The sequence below is a fragment of the Castor canadensis genome, chromosome 3 (assembly GCF_047511655.1).
Source record: "Castor canadensis chromosome 3, mCasCan1.hap1v2, whole genome shotgun sequence".
NCBI classification, from domain to species: Eukaryota; Metazoa; Chordata; class Mammalia; order Rodentia; family Castoridae; genus Castor; species Castor canadensis.
Window position 1 is genome coordinate 18,570,906 of NC_133388.1, and position 20,161 is coordinate 18,591,066.

Consider the following 20,161-nt stretch of genomic DNA (forward strand, 5'->3'; position numbering starts at 1 on the left):
TAACCCTGAATATAGATGGAAATGGACTGCCCTGTCTCAGGTTTCTTGTTCTCCACCTTCCTCCAGTGGTTCTCAGAAAACACCAATGTCTTCTTACCACTTAAGCTTAAAGTAAATGCTGTGGCCCAGCATCTAGGATCCATAGTTCAGCCTCCTGTCAGCCTTGTCCCACAAATGGAGTTATAAGGGCTTTAGATGCCATCACATCAGCATTAAGGATCCAATATGACAAAAATAACCATCAAGCAGGATTAAAATTGCTTTTCAGATTTCAGTTCAGACTTGTTATTTAGGACACAATATCAAAAATTTCAATTATGCTTATTTCATTTCTTCAACAAAATTAGTGATAAGGGCAGAATAGGACCTGCCTGGAACTGGGGTGGGGGGGAGGGGGGGAGGGTGGAGAAATGACCCAAACAATGTATGCACATGTGAATAAGTGAAAAAAATAAAAAATAAAAACGTTACCACGTAAGAGCTTTGAATAAATGTCAAAAGAAAAGAAAAAAAAAAAAGAATTTCACATGTACTTAATAGTAACCAATGTGATAACCAAATACTGCTTACTATTTTATTTTCTACCAAAATGTCCTATTATTTTGGTGTACCTCCTATGGTGGAAAGGCAGTAAATACAAGAAACTGAAAACAGTAACAGGCTTAAAGAAATGAGTCTTGGTTCTAGACATTTCTGTTACCTTGCAGCTCAGACACTGGTTGCCAATTTCAACTGTAAAACAGTTTTAACAACACCTGCTCATTGCACTGGGTTATAATAGACAAATTAAAAAACCCAAGTGAAAGTGCTTAGTAAATTGTAAAGCAGAACACAAAAGGGAAGGTTTGGAAAGTAGTAATACTTTTACAGAACTATGTTTGTTAGAATGGACCCTGGGAGATGACCATTTTTCAGGGTCAAATTTGGTTTTTTTTTTGACCTGGAGAGCCTTTGTTCAAAGGAAACATTTAAAGCAACCGGAACTGCCCACATTCGTTTCCCCTTTCCCACTGCTCTAGTAGCCTTGGAAAGGGATTTCTAGAACCTGCAGAGCTCCAAGAAACACGATGTGAATGCTATGGGTTTAGCCCAAGTTCTGAACGGACAGAGGGGGAAACAGGTGTTCAGAGCAGCACCAACTGTCTCTAAGTAGGAGTGTGGCTGCAGACAGGGGCTGTTAACAAAACCAGGCAGACTGATGGGCCAATGTACATCCAGTGTTCAGAGTCCATGAAGCTTTTCTGAGGATCCCTTCTCTGATGCTGAGACTGTGAAGCTGGTGCCTTGGCTTTGCTTTCATGTGTCCCAGCACAGATGCTGAAAACTATTATACTTTTAGAGCCTTACAGTGAATACTGTCAAGTAAGTACTGATGCTATGGAGCAAATGAAAGTTCCCACCAACACCTTCTGAAACAGCTGAGTGACCAGCTCCCAAAGCCTGACAAGCCTATAACCCTCCTATGGAGCTATGCTTACCACCTTATAGCTACCTACCTCCTCCTGCTTTCTCCTGTTCTACTCTCAGCTGACCTTCTGTCCTATCAGCTGTGTGTGAATGCCTTCTTGCCTTTTTCTCCACAGCCACCTAGGGTCCCTTGCTTGGAAGTCTGCATCAATGCTCAGGAGGGCTTCCTGCCTCCATGTTCTATTCTCCATAATCCATCCATAAATGAATTCCAGGAGAGTATATGACATGGAGGAAACCAAAGAACTAGATTCAAGTTCTAGTTCAACTATTTACTCGACAAGCAGCCTGAACTATGTGCCTGTTTCTGTATTCATAAGATAAGTGGTATAATAACACCTGGCCACTTAAGTGTTATTATGAACAATACAGCAATTATTAAGACCTGGACAATATACACCATCACTATTCTATTAATGATAGTCATTATATTTACTAACTATATTTTAACTGCATCACAATTTCCCATCCACTATAAGGCTTCTTTCCCATCCCTCCCTACACAAAGCTCTGTGCCAGCTCAGTGATTCTAAACCTCCCACCCCACCCCCCACCACCCAATCTCAGGACCTTCAAGTTCATGATTTCTTCTACCTAAAATGCTCAGTTAGGCCTACTGTGTTAGTCAGCTTTCCATCATGAGAACAAAAGACCTGAGAAAACAAATTTCCAAGGAGAAATAATTTGTTTTGACCTCAGTTTTGGAAATTCTAGGTCCCTGATGCTGCTTTTTCTCAGCTTTTGTGTGCTCTGGCTCTGTTCATTCTTTTAATAAGTGTTTATTGAATGTCTGTTCTGTGCCAGTCTTTGTTAGGGTATGATGTCAAGAGCTTCAGTACTTTCTCAAACACTTCTGTATCATGGCCATCCACTTCCTAATTCCAAGTCAACATCTGGGCAGCTGACAAAAATTTTTTGAGTATCTAACTCCTTGGGCTTTGACCCATCCAGTCTGTTCACAACAAACTCAGCCATACCAAGCATAAGTACATGCCACTTAGGACGTGAGTCATCTGGTGGTTTCTATTGTTCCACACTGCTTTAAAACCTCCTCTGATACATGCAGTCTTTTACTCATCTGTTCTGCATTTTCAAATGTACATTCCAGACCTACTCAGAATACCATGCTGGGCCTGTGGGCCTTGGGATAGCTAGATGTGTTAACTACTGAGAACTTCATTAGTCTGTTGTTTATTTTAGTATGTGTTCAGGAGAATTTGCACTATAGCAGTTAAGGTACCTTCTTTACATGGTAGTATCTATTGATAAGCAGGGTTAGAGAAGAAAGAGTTCGTTACTGTGTGGCATAATTAGATGAAGCCTCAGGAAGTTGCACATTCTGTGCTTGAATGAGCAGGCATTTGGGAGGTACTAGGATTTAGCTAAGTATGCCCCAAGAGCCCATGTGTTAAAGACTTGGTACCCCACTGGCCTACTGGGAGGCAGTGGAATCTCTGAGAGGTAAGGTCCTGTGGAAGGTCCTTAGATATTTGGAAGCATGCCTTCAAAGGAGATTATGGGACCCCAGTAACTTCCCTTTTCTTTTGTTCTCTGGCCATGAGATGAGCAGTTTTGCTCCAATACACACTCCCCATCATGATGTTCCCCTGCACAGGCCCCAAGGGCTACATAGTCATCAGAGCCTGCTCAACAAGGATCATGAATGACAGCATTGGCAGAAACTAAACTCTTTCCAGGTGAGCAATACTAAGGTAAAGCTAAGAGCAGGAAATTAGGGCATTCTGGGTGGAAGCCAAGGAGAGACAGAGATCAGGAAGGTCTGGCCCAGGAGAAGGAGGTATCAGCAGGGAGAAGGGAAGATAGCACAATTGCTGCTTCAGGAAGCAAGGGACTGCAGGGGGATTTTGAGCTGTGTTCTCCCCAGGGCCTTAGTCTGCAGTGTCAATCCCAAAGCACAGGGTCAATAGGGTTATGCCAACTACAATCCAAGGTCTTGAGGGCAGGGCCGACACCTGTCTTGTTCCTCACTCATAACCAAAGCTTAGACAGGAAATATTCATGTCAGACTGTTGGGGCTTGAGTCTTAGCTTTCCTTTCTTACCTGCTAGGTCATTTGGCCACATTGTATTTAAATTCTGTGCTTTAATTTTCATTTCCCTAAAATGGGGTAACAGTATTATCTAGCTCCTAACAGAGGACTAAATGAATTAGTACAAAAAAAGACTTAGCCAGCATATGTTCAGCACTATTACATGCATTGCTAATATTTATGGGTTTTTCTCTGGAAGCCAGTCCCTTGTGGGGGACTCAAAACACAGCACCTCATACCAAGCCACAGATGTGACCAGCAATGCTAGTGTACAAAGAAACTATGGCCCTAGGTCAGGAATCTCAGGCTTTCTCCCATCAAGGATGATGCTTCATGAAACCTGCTCACATGAGTGTAGAAAGGGGCATGCTGTCTTTGCTCTGCTTGCACCAAAATGCAAGAAAGTGAGGGTGGTGAATGACCTTGAATCATCTCTACCATACAAAGGAAACCATTTTCAGACTGTAGGACTGATAACTATTATTTGTAACAAAGTATGTGAAGTGTATGGAAGAATTCCAGCATCTTAGGGCTGCAGTGACAGGCAACCAAGTCTACCCAATTACATCTATAAGTACCTTTTTGTGTGATTCTAATTTGATTTTCACCAAAAAAAGACAAAAGAGGGCCAAAAACAAAAACAAAAAAACCCCACCAAACCAAAAAAACCCCCACTGTTAAAGACTCAAAGGAACAGACACTAGAGAAGAACTGCATGGTGATATTGAAAAGCAGGAGAATGTCTTTCATGTTTCTTCAAAAAGCCACAGTGATTTTGTAGTCAAGCACTTGTCTCATTTCCTCCCAAAGTGGCAGCACCAACATTTCTGCTCATCCCTAACTATCGCACATTGCCTGTCAGTTGCTAGGCAACCCTAACAGGGCTCCAGCGCATGTTAGTATCCACCTTGCTTCCTGCCTCCCACAATGCACAGCTTTCATAATTGTTCTCTCTGGGTTTGCCAATTTCACCTAGGCATTATCTTCTTAGCCAAGGACTTTTCTTATGGCTCATCTTCTTGCCTGCCTGGTGCTGTGGCAAAATTTAAACACTGTGTCATCATGTCCCAATAATTCCAATAACAGGCTGCTCATCAAACATGGGATGATTTCATGGTAGGCTCAAAACAGATGGAAGAAAAATCTTATTAAAACCATAAATAACTTGCCATAAAAGCAAGCATCCAGACAAAAGAGAAAATTGCCAGCCAGTATAACATTCTCAAATGTTCAAACTAAAGCTAGTTCTAAGTTTCTTTGAACACAGACATCTGGCTGAATGTACTTGTCTTGATGAAATACAGTACTTGTGACCAACTGTCAAATTAACCTCATATTAAGTTTAGGGCTGTATCTAAAGAGAAGTCTCTAAGTCATATATGCCCATGTGTTATATATGCAAACCAGATAAAAGCTGTTGAAGCTGCTTTGGTAAATCTCAAAAGTCCTAATGATTGTAAGGCATTGAAAATCAAGCAACTAGCTAACATTAAATACATTGTTAGCTTAATGGGTAACCTCCTCATATATCTTCTATCAGCCTCAGAGCATAACATAAATCAGATGAAAGGCCATATTATAAATGGGTTTTCCAACATCAAGGGGATTGGACTTTGAGCACATGATAAAAGCGAGAGCACACAAGGAAGGGGTGAGGATAGGTAAGACACCTAAAAAACTAGCTAGCATTTGTTGCCCTTAATGCAGAGAAACTAAAGCAGATACCTTAAAAGCAACTGAGGCCAATAGGAAAAGGGGACCAGGAACTAGAGAAAAGGTGAGTTCAAAAAGAATTAACCTAGAAGGCAACACACACATACAGGAAATTAATGTGAGTCAACTCCCTGTATAGCTATCCTTATCTCAACCAGGAACACTTGTTCCTTCCTATTATTGCCTATACTCTCTCTTCAACAAAATTAGAGATAAGGGCAAAATAGTTTCTGCTGGATATTGAGGGGGTGGGGGGGACAGGGAGGGGGCAGAGTGGGTGGTAAGGGAGGGGGTGGGGGCAGGGGGGAGAAATGACCCAAGCCTTGTATGCACATATGAATAATAAAACAATAAAAAAAATGGGTTTTCCAAAATTTAAATGGCAAGACTCAGATTCAAACATAGTCATGCAATGCACAATTACATTTTGATCAACAATGAACTGCATATACAATGGTAGTCCCATAAGATTTTATCGGAGCTGAAAAACTGTCATCTAATGTCATTGTAGTTAGGGTAAAGTTTGTGCTAATGCTGATATAAAGAAACTTAACTACATATACTGTATAAAAGTATCTAGCAATACAATAATGTACTGTACATAATGATAACAAATGACCATGCTACTGGCTTATGTATTTGCTACATGATACTTTTATCCTTATTTTAGAGAATATTGCTCATGAAAAAAGTTTACCATAAAACAATATGCTGTGTTAAGTGGCAACAGCCTCACACATCTGTGTTCACCACGTCTCTTGATTGTATCAAGAGGCCACGTTGAGTGACTGAGCTACTCCATGTAGTTTCCTGTAAGTGATCTCTAGAGGCTCTCATGGTGATATTAGCATGTTCCCCATTGTTAAGTTAACATGACCATATTTACTGATCACTAACTATGTCCCATGCACAATGTTAGATGCTAAGGATCTAAAGATGAAAAGGACCAAGTACTTGCTCTCAAGCAGCTCATAATCTAGAGAAGCAGAAGGATTCATGAAGAACCAACAAGGAAGATATAGAAAGGATCAAGCATAATGTCAGGTGAAAACCCAAAGGAAATAATAATGAATTATGTCTGCCGAGCTGGAAGTTTCACTCAAAGAGTGAAAGAGAAGGAGAAGCAGAATTGTTCTAGATGGTGCAAAAGAGAAACCAACCTGAGAAGCAAGTGAACTATAGTTAAGAGGGATACAACTGATTCAAACAGAATTTTTTGAGCCTCTATAGACCAGGAGTGCCTGACTTTCCGAAGTTATTTTTTGTGTAATTTTACTTCTTGTGAAAGTATACTGTAAAATGAGATAAAAAGTAAATATGTAAACTATTAACATGTATTGGGAACAATACTTATCAGTCTATCAGGGAACAAACATTAAACAAATAACTACCAAATGTCAGGATGAATATTTTGGTAGAAAATGAAGTATGATAATTACAAATTCATTTTCTCCAGAATAGAACAAAAAATTCCTAATGTAAATAGTCCAACAAAACAGAAACTTCATTAAAAATGGTCTCCATGCAGATTTTACAATTCTCAGTGATGTGGTAACCATAGCAACTATATTCTAAAACATGATTGAGGAGCTTTGAAAAATGTTTTCCATTGAACCTCAATCACAACATGTAATGAAAGAGAAGAAATAAAAATTATGATTTACATGTATTTAAGAGAATAAAGAAGGAGATAAGGCTAGCATTTTTATAAGATTCTATTCCCTTGCCCCTCAGTAGCCAGAGCTTCCAGGGTGATGAGATGTCCACTAGCTAAAACAAAATCTTCATGACCAGGAAGCCAATGTCTTCCACTTTTATTTATTTAGTGTTTTCTTGGGGGTAGTATTTGGTTTTGAACTTAGGACTCCATTCTTGCTAGGCAGGTGCTCTACCATCTGAGTCATACTTCTAGTCCTTTTTGTTCTGGTTATTTTGAAGATAGGATCTCACTTTTTGCCCAGGCTGGCCTGGACTGCAATCCTTATATTTTATGCTTCTCGCCATAGCTAGGATAACAAGCGTGCACCACCACATCCACCTTTTTTCTGTTTAGAGGCATCTGCACACTTTTTTGCCTGGGGTGACCTGGAACCACAATCCTCCCCATCTCAGTCTCCCACATAGCTTGGGATGAGAGGTATGTGCCACTGGGCCCACCTATTGGTTAAAATGGGGTCTCATGAAATTTTTTGTCTGGATGGTCCTGGGCCATGATCCTCTGATCTCAGCTTCCCCAGTAGTTAGAATTACAGGCATGAGACACTGGCGCCCAGCCAGTCCTCCACTTAGGATGACTAGAGAAGTAGCAGGTAGTAATAAGATATGTGCATACCATGGGAAGTATGTGAAGCACACTTCTGGGGTTGGAGATGAGCTTTCCTAGAATAAGAAATCAGGGTGTTTGGGATCTTATTTATCTCTTCTAAGACTATTACTTTTAACAACTCTACCTACCCAAGTGCATATGGTTCTTTGGCATGATCACGCTGTAGGGCTTCCCTGACTGCAACAGCTTGAGCTGCCTCCTTTGGCTCTAGGTTAAGTATAGAACTACACTCTTCAAACTGCCTTTGGATCCTGAGGTTTGATCTTTTGAGTATATTCAAGGGTAGTTTTGTTTAACTGTGGAAAATGAACTCAGTTTGGGAAACATTAAGAAATTATTTCAAGCCAAAGTTGCAACATAAGATGAGGAACCACATAACAAACACCAACGAGGCCCATGGAAGGGAACAGTGAAAGATGAACCTGACGACTCCTCCCCATCAGTGTGCAGGTCCTGCGTCACTCCCTTTCCTTGAGTGTAAGCAAGAATCTGTTGGGATTTCAAGTATGTTATTAACAATCACGTTACCTTAAGTTAATCAAAATAATCAAATAATCAAATAATCCTTGTGGGCCAGCATCCTTCCTGAGGCGATTCTCCTGTTAGACTGAAGATGCAAATAGCAATGTGGCAGGGCTCCACAGGTAGCAACCTCAGAGCTGGGTCAGCCCTGTGATAGCCAACAAGGAGGTAGAGACCTCTGTCCAACAGCTGCAAGCTGGTGTCCGCCAACACTAGCTAGCTCGGACAAGGGCTCTGACCTTCAGATGAGCTCATATCTCGGCTGCCACTTGATTTCAGTCTGGTAAGATACTGAGGAACGTTTACCTGGCTGCAGGCATGACCCACAGAAGTTCCATGCCCTTTAGTTTGTGGTGATTTATTACTTAGCAACAGAAAAGTAATACAAGGCCAGAATCAAAAAGTGCCAATTAAGAAATGATACTTATTTGTTAATGCATCATGTAAACTCACTTTGAAAGAAATTTTGGAGTGCAGAATCTTTCATTAGAGTACCTAGTTTTTGAAGGTTATAACCTTGGAAGGCAACATATCTTTGAATTATTAAAGAAAATGGTCTACTGTCAGGTTAAAAGTTAAAATTCATACTGCTCACCATCTCTTTTACTTATTATCTTTATTATTTTTCCTGGGGAATTTGTTTTTAAAAAAGTTATTCATCTAAAATATTTATAATGCCTGGTAAGAACAAATGAAAGTAGACAAGTGAAACTTATATAGCTTTCGATGTATTTACCTTTGGTTAAAACCCAATTCTTAAAACCTAATCTACCCAACAGAGCAGTCGATCTGCTAGTCCTCATCACTTCATTTGGACTAGAATCTGCAACATTTTCTACAAGTCTGCCTCTGAAGCAAGTAAATACATTAGAGTGACAGGACAGTGGCACTCATAATTCAGCTGTTCATAACATTCTAAGTTCATTCCCAAGGATGCTGATGTACTGCACCAGGGCAAACCTACGAGATATTAGAAATATATGGGGCAGCAGGTTTGGGACTTGGCATCTAGCTTGTGAGGACCAGATGATTAAATAGCCTGTAATACACGCGACACTCTTGTGCAGCCAAAACTCACCTTGAGCAGGATGCCAACAGTGCCCCGTTGACAAGCACACTATTTGAGCATAAGTCAAAACAGACTTTTACCTTGACTTTTTCTAGAAAGTCTTGTGGAACAAGTTTTTATAAAGCAACCAATTCAAATTATAAAATTCATTAACATAGAATGGTCTTCTATAGACCCATGAGTAATCAAGCCTCAGGAATCCAGGAGGTATCACCGGCAATTCATCCCCTAATGCTGGAAAATTTGTCCACGAGCTACTCAAACACAAGCATACTCTTGTACCCATACCTACCCAGCTTTCCCTCAGCTCACCATGCACATGGTGCGCTCCCTTACTTCTTCCAGGTCTCTGTTTAAATGTCACCCTATCACCAAGTACTTCCCTGAGTCTCCTACCCTACCCACGGCTCACTACCCTATACTAGAGGGCCCTGCAATCAAATTTACCATCCTCCTGAAACCATTTCCTGGTATCTACAGTGATGTCAATGATCAATCAAATTCCCCTACCAGCCACACTCCCAGTTCATTTTCAAGGCCTTTCTCCTACTCCACTATGCACCAAGTTTAGGCAACTCTTTTCTGTTTCTACCCCAACCCAACCTTTATCAACCTCCAGTTAACAAATCTGTATTGAGCACCTCCTGAATGCCAGGTGCTGAGGTGTGCTGAACAGGACAGACATGGGCTTGGCCCCAGAGTCCACAGGGGAAGCCAAATAATTATACAGCAACCACTGGGAAAAGACACACACGTTGATGATTCAGGAAGTCAGGGACATTCTGGAAACCAACCAGCCAGGAAAGCCTCTCAAAGGAAGCAATGTCTAAGCTGAAAACTGAATGTAAAGGCTCTCCTGGGTGAGATCTACACACACAGAACAATCAGAAAAGCAACACAACTGGAATCAAATAATACGTGCACAGTAAGGTGCTTGGTTTCACGTAGACCCCACGGGAGCAAGAAGCTCACCTTTATTTCTCTGCTCCTATAGAGGATAGGCGATACCTATTTGCTGAGTAATGGGTGGACCTGCCTCACCGCCACAGCTCCATTCCTCACCTCGGGGGAGGATAATGTGACCTCACAAGACCCTGTGATGACTGAGCAAGACACATAGGTGAAGTGCTGAAACTGTCACATGCTGCTGCTTAATCGTGCTCAATTCCCCTTTCTTTGTATTCCTGCAGGGCACAAAGGACATTTTTTTCCCTGTGTATTGGTAAGGGCCTGACATTTTGACAGAGATCTCTTAGGTGACTGAGGGTCTGAGGAGAACCCGGGACTGGATCAAGAGCCTGATGAGGCAGATTCTGAGGTTACTGTAGCTCTTACCATCATTGTGTGAATTTACAGGTTGAGGGGTGACTGTGAAGGGTTATTACTTATTCTTGTTATATCACATGGTGTTCCATGTGCTTACAATGAATTTTTAATTTGTTGTTAAATACTGTTAGCTGACAGTTATGGCTGACATTCAGAACTAGCTTCCTTAAGTAGGCAAGAGAAATGTCATTTGTTGATCACCTGCCTCTGCTTGGTGGCAAGTGCTCATATAACTGACCTCACACCCCTCCACCAAACTCCCAGTGTCATCACATTTCAGGAAACAGCCTTGGTCGAGGTTCAGTGACTCACAAGTGGTAAGAGCCTGCGCTGAAATGTGGACTTGGCTTTGCCCAACTCCATACCCATGCTCTCCCACTATCAACTGAGTCTCCTTGAGAGTTATACAGAGATACATCCTACATCCCCATGTGGCCTGTTTCTACCAGTTTTTCCCCATGAACACTGTCTTTTCTCCATGCTGCCTAACCAGGCTACAGGCATCCATTCTCTTCTTCTTTTGATCCACTTTCCATCCAGCAGACTGACCAAGCTTTCAAGACACTGGTCAGATGACATCATTCCACTTCAAGACCTTCTGCGACCTGGTGCAGTTTCTCCAGCCAAGGGTCTTTTTCAGTTGTTCCTTGCCCAGCAAGCCCAGTCTAAACATTACTTGAAGCTGCCTTCTGACTCCCAACATTATCACCCCATTTGGTAAAGATCTTACCTGACATTTTCATTTTACTTGTCTGCCTCTTTTACCCCATTCTACCTGAAATAAAAGCTCTACTAGAGTTGGTTCTTTGTCTCTTGTTCCCCATGATACAGACAGTGCCTGACACAGAGAAGGTGTCAGTATCTCCTGACAAGAGAATGAGTCTTGAAAGGCTCTTCATCTTTTTAGGAAGCACGCAGTAAAAATATACAGTGTGTTGAGCAACACAGGGCATCACTAGCTCTCTGAGTACAAGGTCCATGTCCCATTTAATACTCAATTTAAAGCCACTCACATAGGTCCTGCATCCAGGACTCTTTAAAGTTCTTAAATGAAGAAATGCAAGGTGTTTTATTATTCTTGTGTCCTCTTTGCTCACTATGCCATGAGTATTCAAGAAATACACGTTGAATATTATGACACTCTAAAGAGATGACTTGGCTAAACTAGCTTATAATTGGTTAGTGGAGGTGAGGGGGAGGAAGGCTACAAAGACTGAAAACTGTGTAAGATGGTGGCCACTTACAGGAGGGGGCCCAACACTCCTTAGTCACTATATGTTTTAAACTGGGCTTCTGAGAGAACAGAATTAGAACTCTTAGGAGAGGAGGGGAGGTATGCCAGCCAGATGAACATGGTACACAAAGGCATTGCAGTAGAGTAAGCCTGATGCAGGGCCCAGAAGAACCCGCCCTTTTATCACGAGCTTGCTCCCATGACAACTAAAACACTCCCCTCAATAATGGCATCACTCCATACGTGAGGATGGCCTAACTACCTCTTAAAGGTCCCATCTCTCAACAGGGTTGCACTGGGGATTAAGTTGCCAAGAGTCTTGGGGAAACATTTAAACCACAGAAGACAGCCCTGCCTGGAACAAAGGAACTATGTCTGGAAGAATGATGGAGGTAAAGTAGTTAATCTGCAGTGGTCACACTATATTATCATTACTAAACTCGTATGGAGGTTTTTTTCCTTTTGGCAGTTCTAGGGGTTTGTGCTAAGGGCTTTGTATTTGCAAGACAGGCACTCTAAAAGTTGAGCCACACCTTCAGCTCTGTTTGTTCCAGTTATTTTGGAGATAGGGTCTTGCTTATTCCTTAGGCCAGCATGGACCATGATCCTCCTATTTAAAGCTTTCTACCATCACTGGGATAACAGGCACATGCCACCATGCATGTTTTTCCACTGAGATGGGTGTCACAAACATTTTGCCCCGGCTGGCCTCAAACTCCCAAGTATCTAGGATTACAGGCACCTGGCTTGTACTGACGTTTTACTCTTCCACTTCTAGTTCTTCATTATTCTCTACTGGTGAATAACTCTGGAGATATTTATTAGCCTATGGGTCAAGCCACCATATACCCTCCCAGATGTTATGCCGATAAGGAGTTGGGAGCTTGGAGAGGTAAAGGAACTTAAGGCAAAACATTGTTCCATGGTGGACAGGATCATCTCATCCAGTCCTGGCATGATATTAAAGCTTGTGCTCATTCTCTACAGGATCAGACACAGTAGTGAGGCAGGAGCTACAAGCTGCCAGGTTTGTAAAAAGCTCTTGAGTACTCCAAGGATCTGGGGGAAGGAGTCCAGACCAACAGAAGCTGAAAAGCCTATAGGAAAAAAGGAGACCTAAGTACACTTGTAAAAGATGAGGAGCAACCACAAAGTCAGAGAGAAATGACAAAGGGATCAAGAGAGAGAACCACATGGGCTACTGTCAAAGGAAGTTCACATTAGGATACTAGATAAAAATGATGAAAATGGTGTGGCTATCATCTGAATGCCAAATGGAGGAATCTGGACTTTATAGACTGTAGGATGTGCGTGTGTGGGTGTGTAGGGGGGTGGATAGATGCTAAACATGGGACAATGAGAAAAATCTATTTCAGAAAGATGAATGAGTATGGGTAACAGGACAGGTGGCCTAGGAGGAAGAAGACCCATGTAATAGGAAGGCAGATGGGAAACCAGAAGGTAAGTTTCTGCGCTGGTAAGTGCAGGATTAGGAAAACAAAGTCTAAGCCATTTCAAGGCTTTAGTAGCCATTTCTAAAGCATGAATGTGCCAACTTCAAGCACAGAATTGGTCTTTCCTAATGCAATTACTTCTGTGTCTGGGTTCCCACATCTGGGACCGTGCACATCTCAAAGGCATGGCTTAACTGGTCTTTTGAAGAAATCAGGCATGCTACCATCCTATCTTAACTAAGAGGACACAGGCAATAGGGTAAGGAGGGGCAGCTGGACAGCCAAACTTCTTGTAGTCATTTCTGTGTTCCACCATGTTCTCTTGTGTGACAATAGGCAATCTGTTTAATTATTGACTTGGAGTCCTCATGGAGTTGCCGTGAGAATGAAATGGGTAAATTCACATAATGTACGCAGGACAACATCTAACATATGGAAATTACAAATGAATGTTACCTGTTGCTATTCTTCTTTAAACATTTTGGAAAGTTAGTAAGAGTTTTTATTCTATATTCCAGAATAAAATTAGAAACTGCAACTCTGTAATGACAAATCTCAAATTCTTAAATTAACTTCAAATAGTTATAATCAATTTAATTTTGCAACAGCCAGTCACTGTTAAGGCAGGCATTGACACAATATAAACCCAACAAATATTAAGTGATGAGCTGACATTGGATGCTTTTAGATTGAACTATAAGAATGCATGTACTTTGTTTTAGAAAATCCATTCTAAAGCTATGTGAATCTGTGTTTTCTTTTATCTAGCTGCACAGAATCACTCCGATTTTCCCTGAAAACCTCACATACTTTTCCATCTCTGTGGCCTCAGTCCCTGCTCCCCTTGCTGGGATGTTCCTTCTCATTGCTCTGATTTACTCTGAGACCCTCTTCTAGGCCCATATGAAATACTTCCTTATGTAGCTGCAGCTGATTTCTCACCACCTCCATGCAACTAGGAACATATTTCAAACAGTGTTTCCACTATGGTCCTCACACAGGTAAATAACTATGGTACAGAGTTACATACTTGGGCTCATACCTTCTCACTCTTTGTGTCCCAGGGGCCAAGCACAAGCTGTCACTGAACTGCACTGCAAAAGTCTGCCTTTAGAAAAGGATTACTCACATGGTAACTTGAATCTCAACTTCCATTAATGTCCCTAATCAAGAATATGCATGCCATTTTGTGAAGTACATCTTCCTTTTACTCTACTTTGAGGGAAAGAGCCTCCAAAGAGACATTAAATTCAATTTTTCCAATACAGTAGAAACTCAAGATTGCAACATCAAGTCTTACAACATCTCCAAGCTTCTAGCTCACACTATGGAATTTGGACTTGCCAGCCCCCAGAATAACATGAGCCAATTCCTTCAATTTCTCTCTCTCCAGTGTGTAAGTATGTGTGCATATGTGTGTGTTTCTGGGGAATCCTAAACAATACAGAAGTGTAGGAGGAATCATCTGTTTTCTCTGGATCCAACCTTTCTATTCTCACTTTACAAGTCAGTCCTTCTAAACAGCCTCTGTTATCTTTGCGACCCTACCATCAGCATTTCTATCTCTAGCAAACCTCAGAGACCAACAGAAACCAACTCTTATACAAAAGACTTAGATATCCATTGATATTGTGGAGACAAAGTCTACAACCCCACCTCACCCCCAAACAAAAACAAAACCACAACCTTCTCATCACTCCCTCTGCGTGGGGGGGACAGACATGGTCATGGATGTTTAATTTGACCTCTTTGGCCTCCAGTTCCCCAGTAGGAAAAAATGAGAATGTGAAACAAGACCACGTTTTAACAAATTTATATTTCTCCACATTGCTCTCACTACATTTTGGGAAAAATGAGGTAGCTAAGTTAGTAAGAGGATTGTAACCAAAGCTGGAAGTACAGTCATCAAATTCAATTCAGTTACAGCCTTGACTAGCATTAAAAAAACTTAATATAATGGGTTGAACTCTATGACCAAAACTACTAGAAAATTCTGTCATATCTGATAAAGGAAAATATCACATCATATAAGATACTTAACAAAAACCAGTAACAACAGAGTTTGGTGTGCACAATAATCTACTATTCAAAATGTTTTCAATCACACAATTTTAGAACTGGAAGCAGGCAGATTATTCCACCTAGTCCTACTAACTTATAATCATAGTATACAGTTACTGAGAGCCATACACAGTCCCGTTTATGGCAGAACCAATGTCAAAAGCCATTTGTTTTTTAACCTGAAACTTGGCAACTAGGTTTAAAAGACAATTACCCAACAAATAGGTAAACTAATACTGAAATGTGGTCTCTCTAAATATCCAGATCCCTCACATTCTTGTCAACTAATTTTGTAGAAGGCTGGGTAGCATTAAGATTTAATTTCTCATTTTAATTTAGGAATATATGTCATACTCTCCAGCATAACTAGGTCTGGATTCCTTGCCCAAACCAGCAGTTACATGTGTTCTATACTTTGATACTTCTTGTCTGTTGCAGGCAATGACTTCCCTACCCAGGGAATCTACAAATCTACAGTTCAGATGTTTACATCCAGAAAACCTATCTTTTCAGAAGCAAAAGTTTTTCTCTTTTAAGAGATGTATAATAACCAAAAGAGCACTAATTCTCCTGAACACCTTCATAGTCACACAAGGTGATGCTCAAACACATTATCACAGCCTCCATGTACAGATGATGGCCTGTTGCCTTCTAGGCATCGAGCTCTGTCACCTCATTTACTTCTCATAGTAACCCCACAGCAGCATGATCACTTCCTTTGTATAGACTAGGAAACAGACTCACATTAAATAAATTCACCAAATTCACAGCTATTAAATCACAGAACAGCATCTTGAATGTTTATTGTTTTCTGATTATGCTATGATGCCTAAAAAGCCTTCTGGAAGCCCTCTCATGCATCTGACCTGTATCAACCATTCTCTTACTGTTCCTTATCCTAAACTAAGTACAAAGGTTCACCATCAAGTCACTAGGAATGTGACTTGATTTTATTTCTAAGTGATTTTTCTTAAAAGTTTGTTCATAGTGCCATTTTTCTTAAATCTACTCTGTGAAACCTTAATTAGTTGCTATTGACATCAATTATGTTAACTGAATCACGAAGAGATGCCAAGTGGTTGAGTTCAGGCTAGGCGTCAGATTCTAAAGTTCTTGTCACAGTTCTAGTTTCCAAAGGGCAAAGCAATTTATCTTTCTAAAAATAGAGACAAAAAATGCCAATGGGCAGGGGATTCCTTATAGGGAAGGAATACATCTAATCTAAAACTGGATTATGACAATGGCTGCACAATTCTGTGAATATGTTAAACCACTAAATTGTAGACTTCAAACGGGCAGATCTTATGCTATGTGAATTATCTCAATAAAGACTTTTAAAAAGGGGACATGAGAGATCTGATTGTTCAAGTTTCAATTACCCAAGTAGAAACTAACGAGTAAAGAAAGATTAATTTTAACATTTCATGCATTTACCCCAAAGGTCAATTTGCTTAATCCCTATGATTATTACAGTATAAAATGACAAAAGTAAATGAAGTACATAAAAGATCAAAGATGTACATAAAAAATCAGGCTCACATGACACAGGCTGAAAGCTAAGATCACTTTTTAGAAATCCATTCAATGTTCAGAACAAAGTTACAAATACATTTTAAAAATTCCTCTATCAGGGAGGTATGAAGATAGGTAAGATACCCAAAAAACTAGATAGCATTTGCAGATACTTTAAAGCGACAGAGGCCAATAGGAGAAGGGAACCAGGAACTAGAGAAAAGGTTAGTTCAAGAAGAATTAACCTGGGCTGGGATGTAGCTTGGTGTTACAGCGTTTGCCTAGCATGCATGAGGCCCTGGGTTCGATCCCAGCACCAAAAAAGAAAAGACAAAAAAAAAAAAAAAAAAAAAAAGAATTAACCTAGAAGGTAACACACATGCACAGGAAATCAATGCGAGTCAACTCCCTGTATAGCTATACTTATCTCAACTAGCAAAAACCCTTGTTCCTTCCTATTATTGCTTATACTCTCTCTTCAACAAAATCAGGATAAGGGCAAAATAGTTTCTGCCTGGTGGCGAGGGGGTGGGGGGATAGGGAGGGGGCGGGGAGGGGTAAGGGAGAAGGTGGGGGGAAGGGGGTAGAAATGACCCAAATATTGTATGCACATATGAATAAAAGAAAAAAAAATAACCAAGAAAAAAAATTCCTCTATCAGTAATATAAGGACCATTTACCTTGTGACAAGGAACCAAGCAATTTTACTGAAGTCTGGAGAGGGCCTCATATATGTCTTAATATGTGGCATGGCATTGCTGCGGCCAGATGTTTCTGCTGACCACTTGCTGGTGACAGGAGAGACACAAATCACTGGTTAGAAAATAATTCAAATTGGTCATAATTTTATTAGGAGACTGCACAAAAAGCAAAATTCTATAATCTAAAAATAACAGGGGTCTTGGGCACAGCACAAGTGTCAGAGAACCTGCTTTGCAGGTATGAAGCTCTGAGTTCAAACTGCAGTACAGCCAGAAAAACCAAACAATAAAAAATAATAGGAACACAGTTTTGTGACCTGTGATAGTTTATTAACTGTTCAGACAACAGAATAACACATAGTCCCTTTACACAGTAAGTATATGAAAAAAAAGAAAATTAACAATGCCCACAAAAATCACCAAACCCTTTTGGCATATAGTCTCTGTCTTTTTTGCCCACCCCCCCATATAGATTATTTCTGTTGTGCTTTGTACACACATGGACTGTGAGCTCCTAAAGATTGGAATCACAGTACTGCTGAGTAGAGGTTCCACGAACGCTTGTTAAGTGAAACAAATACCAAGTGGGCAAAATGCAGTATATCACACAAGTGTTGAAAAGCAAATGGGTAATTCAGAAGTGATGTAGTCTTAGCTTTGAGTTTTGTTTCTAAGTTTCTAACACTATAGGACTAAGGCTCCCTGGGAGTAAGTAGCCTCTCTCATGAGGCCAGGATCTTACTTAGGCAAAGAAGATGACAACCTCTAAAGGTGATGGGGGTTTGCAAGTGCAGAATCAGGGTTAGGAAGACTAACCTCATAGTCACATAAGTGACTTCTGTAATCTAAGACTGAAAGGAGCTCAGTATAAAGAAATGTCCCTACAAGGAATAGCCTCTCCAGAAAGGACTAAAGAAAGGTTCCAGATGACACATGGACTTGCAGCTGAGACCTACTAATGTGTAATCCTCCTTCATTTCTGGCTGCCCAGCACAATAAACACCTAGTGAAGCAAGCATGAAGTGGGGATGGGTCTACAATAAGCAGGATGAGCAGGTGCGGTGGATAGAGGGGAAAAAAACATTCCTTTCCCTTTCCATTCACCAGTTTAGGGTCCTGCATCCACAGGAACAGTGACATAGACTCAGCCCTCAGGAAGCTGAGGCCACATATCCTACCATAGTACAGACATAATGATAATATTTTATACTTTAGGAAAGTGAACTAACATGCTGTTATGTAAATTATAAACTATCCAACATCATCTTTTATTTATCTTGCCAATACTTAAATAGAAACCTCACAGAGATAAATTTTACTCTTTGGTATTAAAAACCTATTCCAAAAAAAATTTCAAAGCCTTTTTAAAAATTATTTCTATCACTAACATATGTAGATGAAAGAATATAGCTATATTATATAATTTTTTTAAAAAGACTGACATAAATAACGTTCTTACTCCTAAAGAAGTAATAGCATTCTGAACCAATTACTTACTGAAAGTAAGAATGAAGCCAATTCTGTTTTTCAGCTGTCTGGATGCCATAGGGAAGAGAGCCCCCAGCTTTTAAAATAAAAATAAAAATAATGAAATATAATTTGAGGCTTCTTCATTAAGAGGAAAATCTATAATTGACAGTGGGAAGGTAAATGAAAAATAATTACTTCCATTATTTTATCTTTAGGAATAGTTCTTTGAAGAGAAACTGTCTGTACTTGTGTTAATGGGATTTCCTTTCTTAGGGAGAGCAAACATCTAAATAAGAAATGTTTACTCTCTGAAAAGAAAAAGGTACTATTTAATCACTTAGTGGTGATAATTTAACTTCTGCAGATTTAAATTATTAGGAAAGAGCACAAAAAGAATCCTGGCCAGTCTTACTATCCTTATGCAGGACGGACATGAGCTAGTTGAAAGGCAGTCCAGGATGAAAACTCAGTCCTCTTTCCTACTTGGCCTCACACTCTGCTATTTGCAAATAAGCTTTGTACTAGCTGAACAGATACTTAGAGAATAGAAGGATTGGAAAATAAATGAAAACATTCAGTAAATAGTTCAGGTTTTTAAAAAAGGAATTCTATAAGCCTTATTCTTGCAAAGAGAATAAAGCACAGTTCCAAATGGAGACACAATTAGAAGGCAATTTTTGTTCATCTTTGAAAGGAAGAAAACTCCACTGTGGATTCATCAGTGACTTTCCAAACACATGTTGGAACTTCTCCACAGTAATCTATATCCGAAGAGGGCTTTAAACAACTCCAATATCCAATAAGGCATGTCCTGTCTCCTACTGCAAATAACTAAAAACATATTCCATTTTCGAACAGTTACGAAATAGCATTATTGAAAATACCACATTTTTTTCTATTAAAAGTGCCCTTTGAATGGACCTAGCCTATTAGAAGTACAGAAAAATGACAAGAGAAAAACTACCACTATGCCTCAGAGTCTTAGTGAAATAATTTTAGTTTTGCCATTAAAAATCAACAAATGGACTATACACTCTGAACTTTGTGATTTTTTTCTGACAAGGTTACATCTAATTTGGTAAGGAATAAATGGACTAAATTAGTCTTAATTCTGTTTTTAGGCATCAGCAAATGTCAAACTGCTTTTTCCAGAGCATGTACTCTCTGTGTTTTTAGTTAACACCATTTGACTTCAATTTTTAGGGTGCTGTGAATTCCATATTTAAGTTTAGTGCCCAGTAGACGGATAAAGAAAA

General features: G+C 40.1%; 1 protein-coding gene across 9 annotated transcripts in view; it reads right to left on the bottom strand.

Annotated features, from left to right (window-relative positions):
* Tdp1 (tyrosyl-DNA phosphodiesterase 1) overlaps nucleotides 1-20,161 on the bottom strand; it is an 80,555-nt gene that overhangs the window by 29,571 nt on the left and 30,823 nt on the right. For all 9 annotated transcript variants that reach the window (XM_074067336.1, XM_074067335.1, XM_074067342.1 and 6 more), the window contains 2 exons: nucleotides 18,933-18,999; nucleotides 17,415-17,522 (listed from right to left, as the gene is read on the bottom strand). In XM_074067336.1, coding sequence (XP_073923437.1) covers nucleotides 17,415-17,522; nucleotides 18,933-18,999 — 175 coding nt within the window. The remainder of the gene's footprint in view (nucleotides 1-17,414; nucleotides 17,523-18,932; nucleotides 19,000-20,161) is intronic.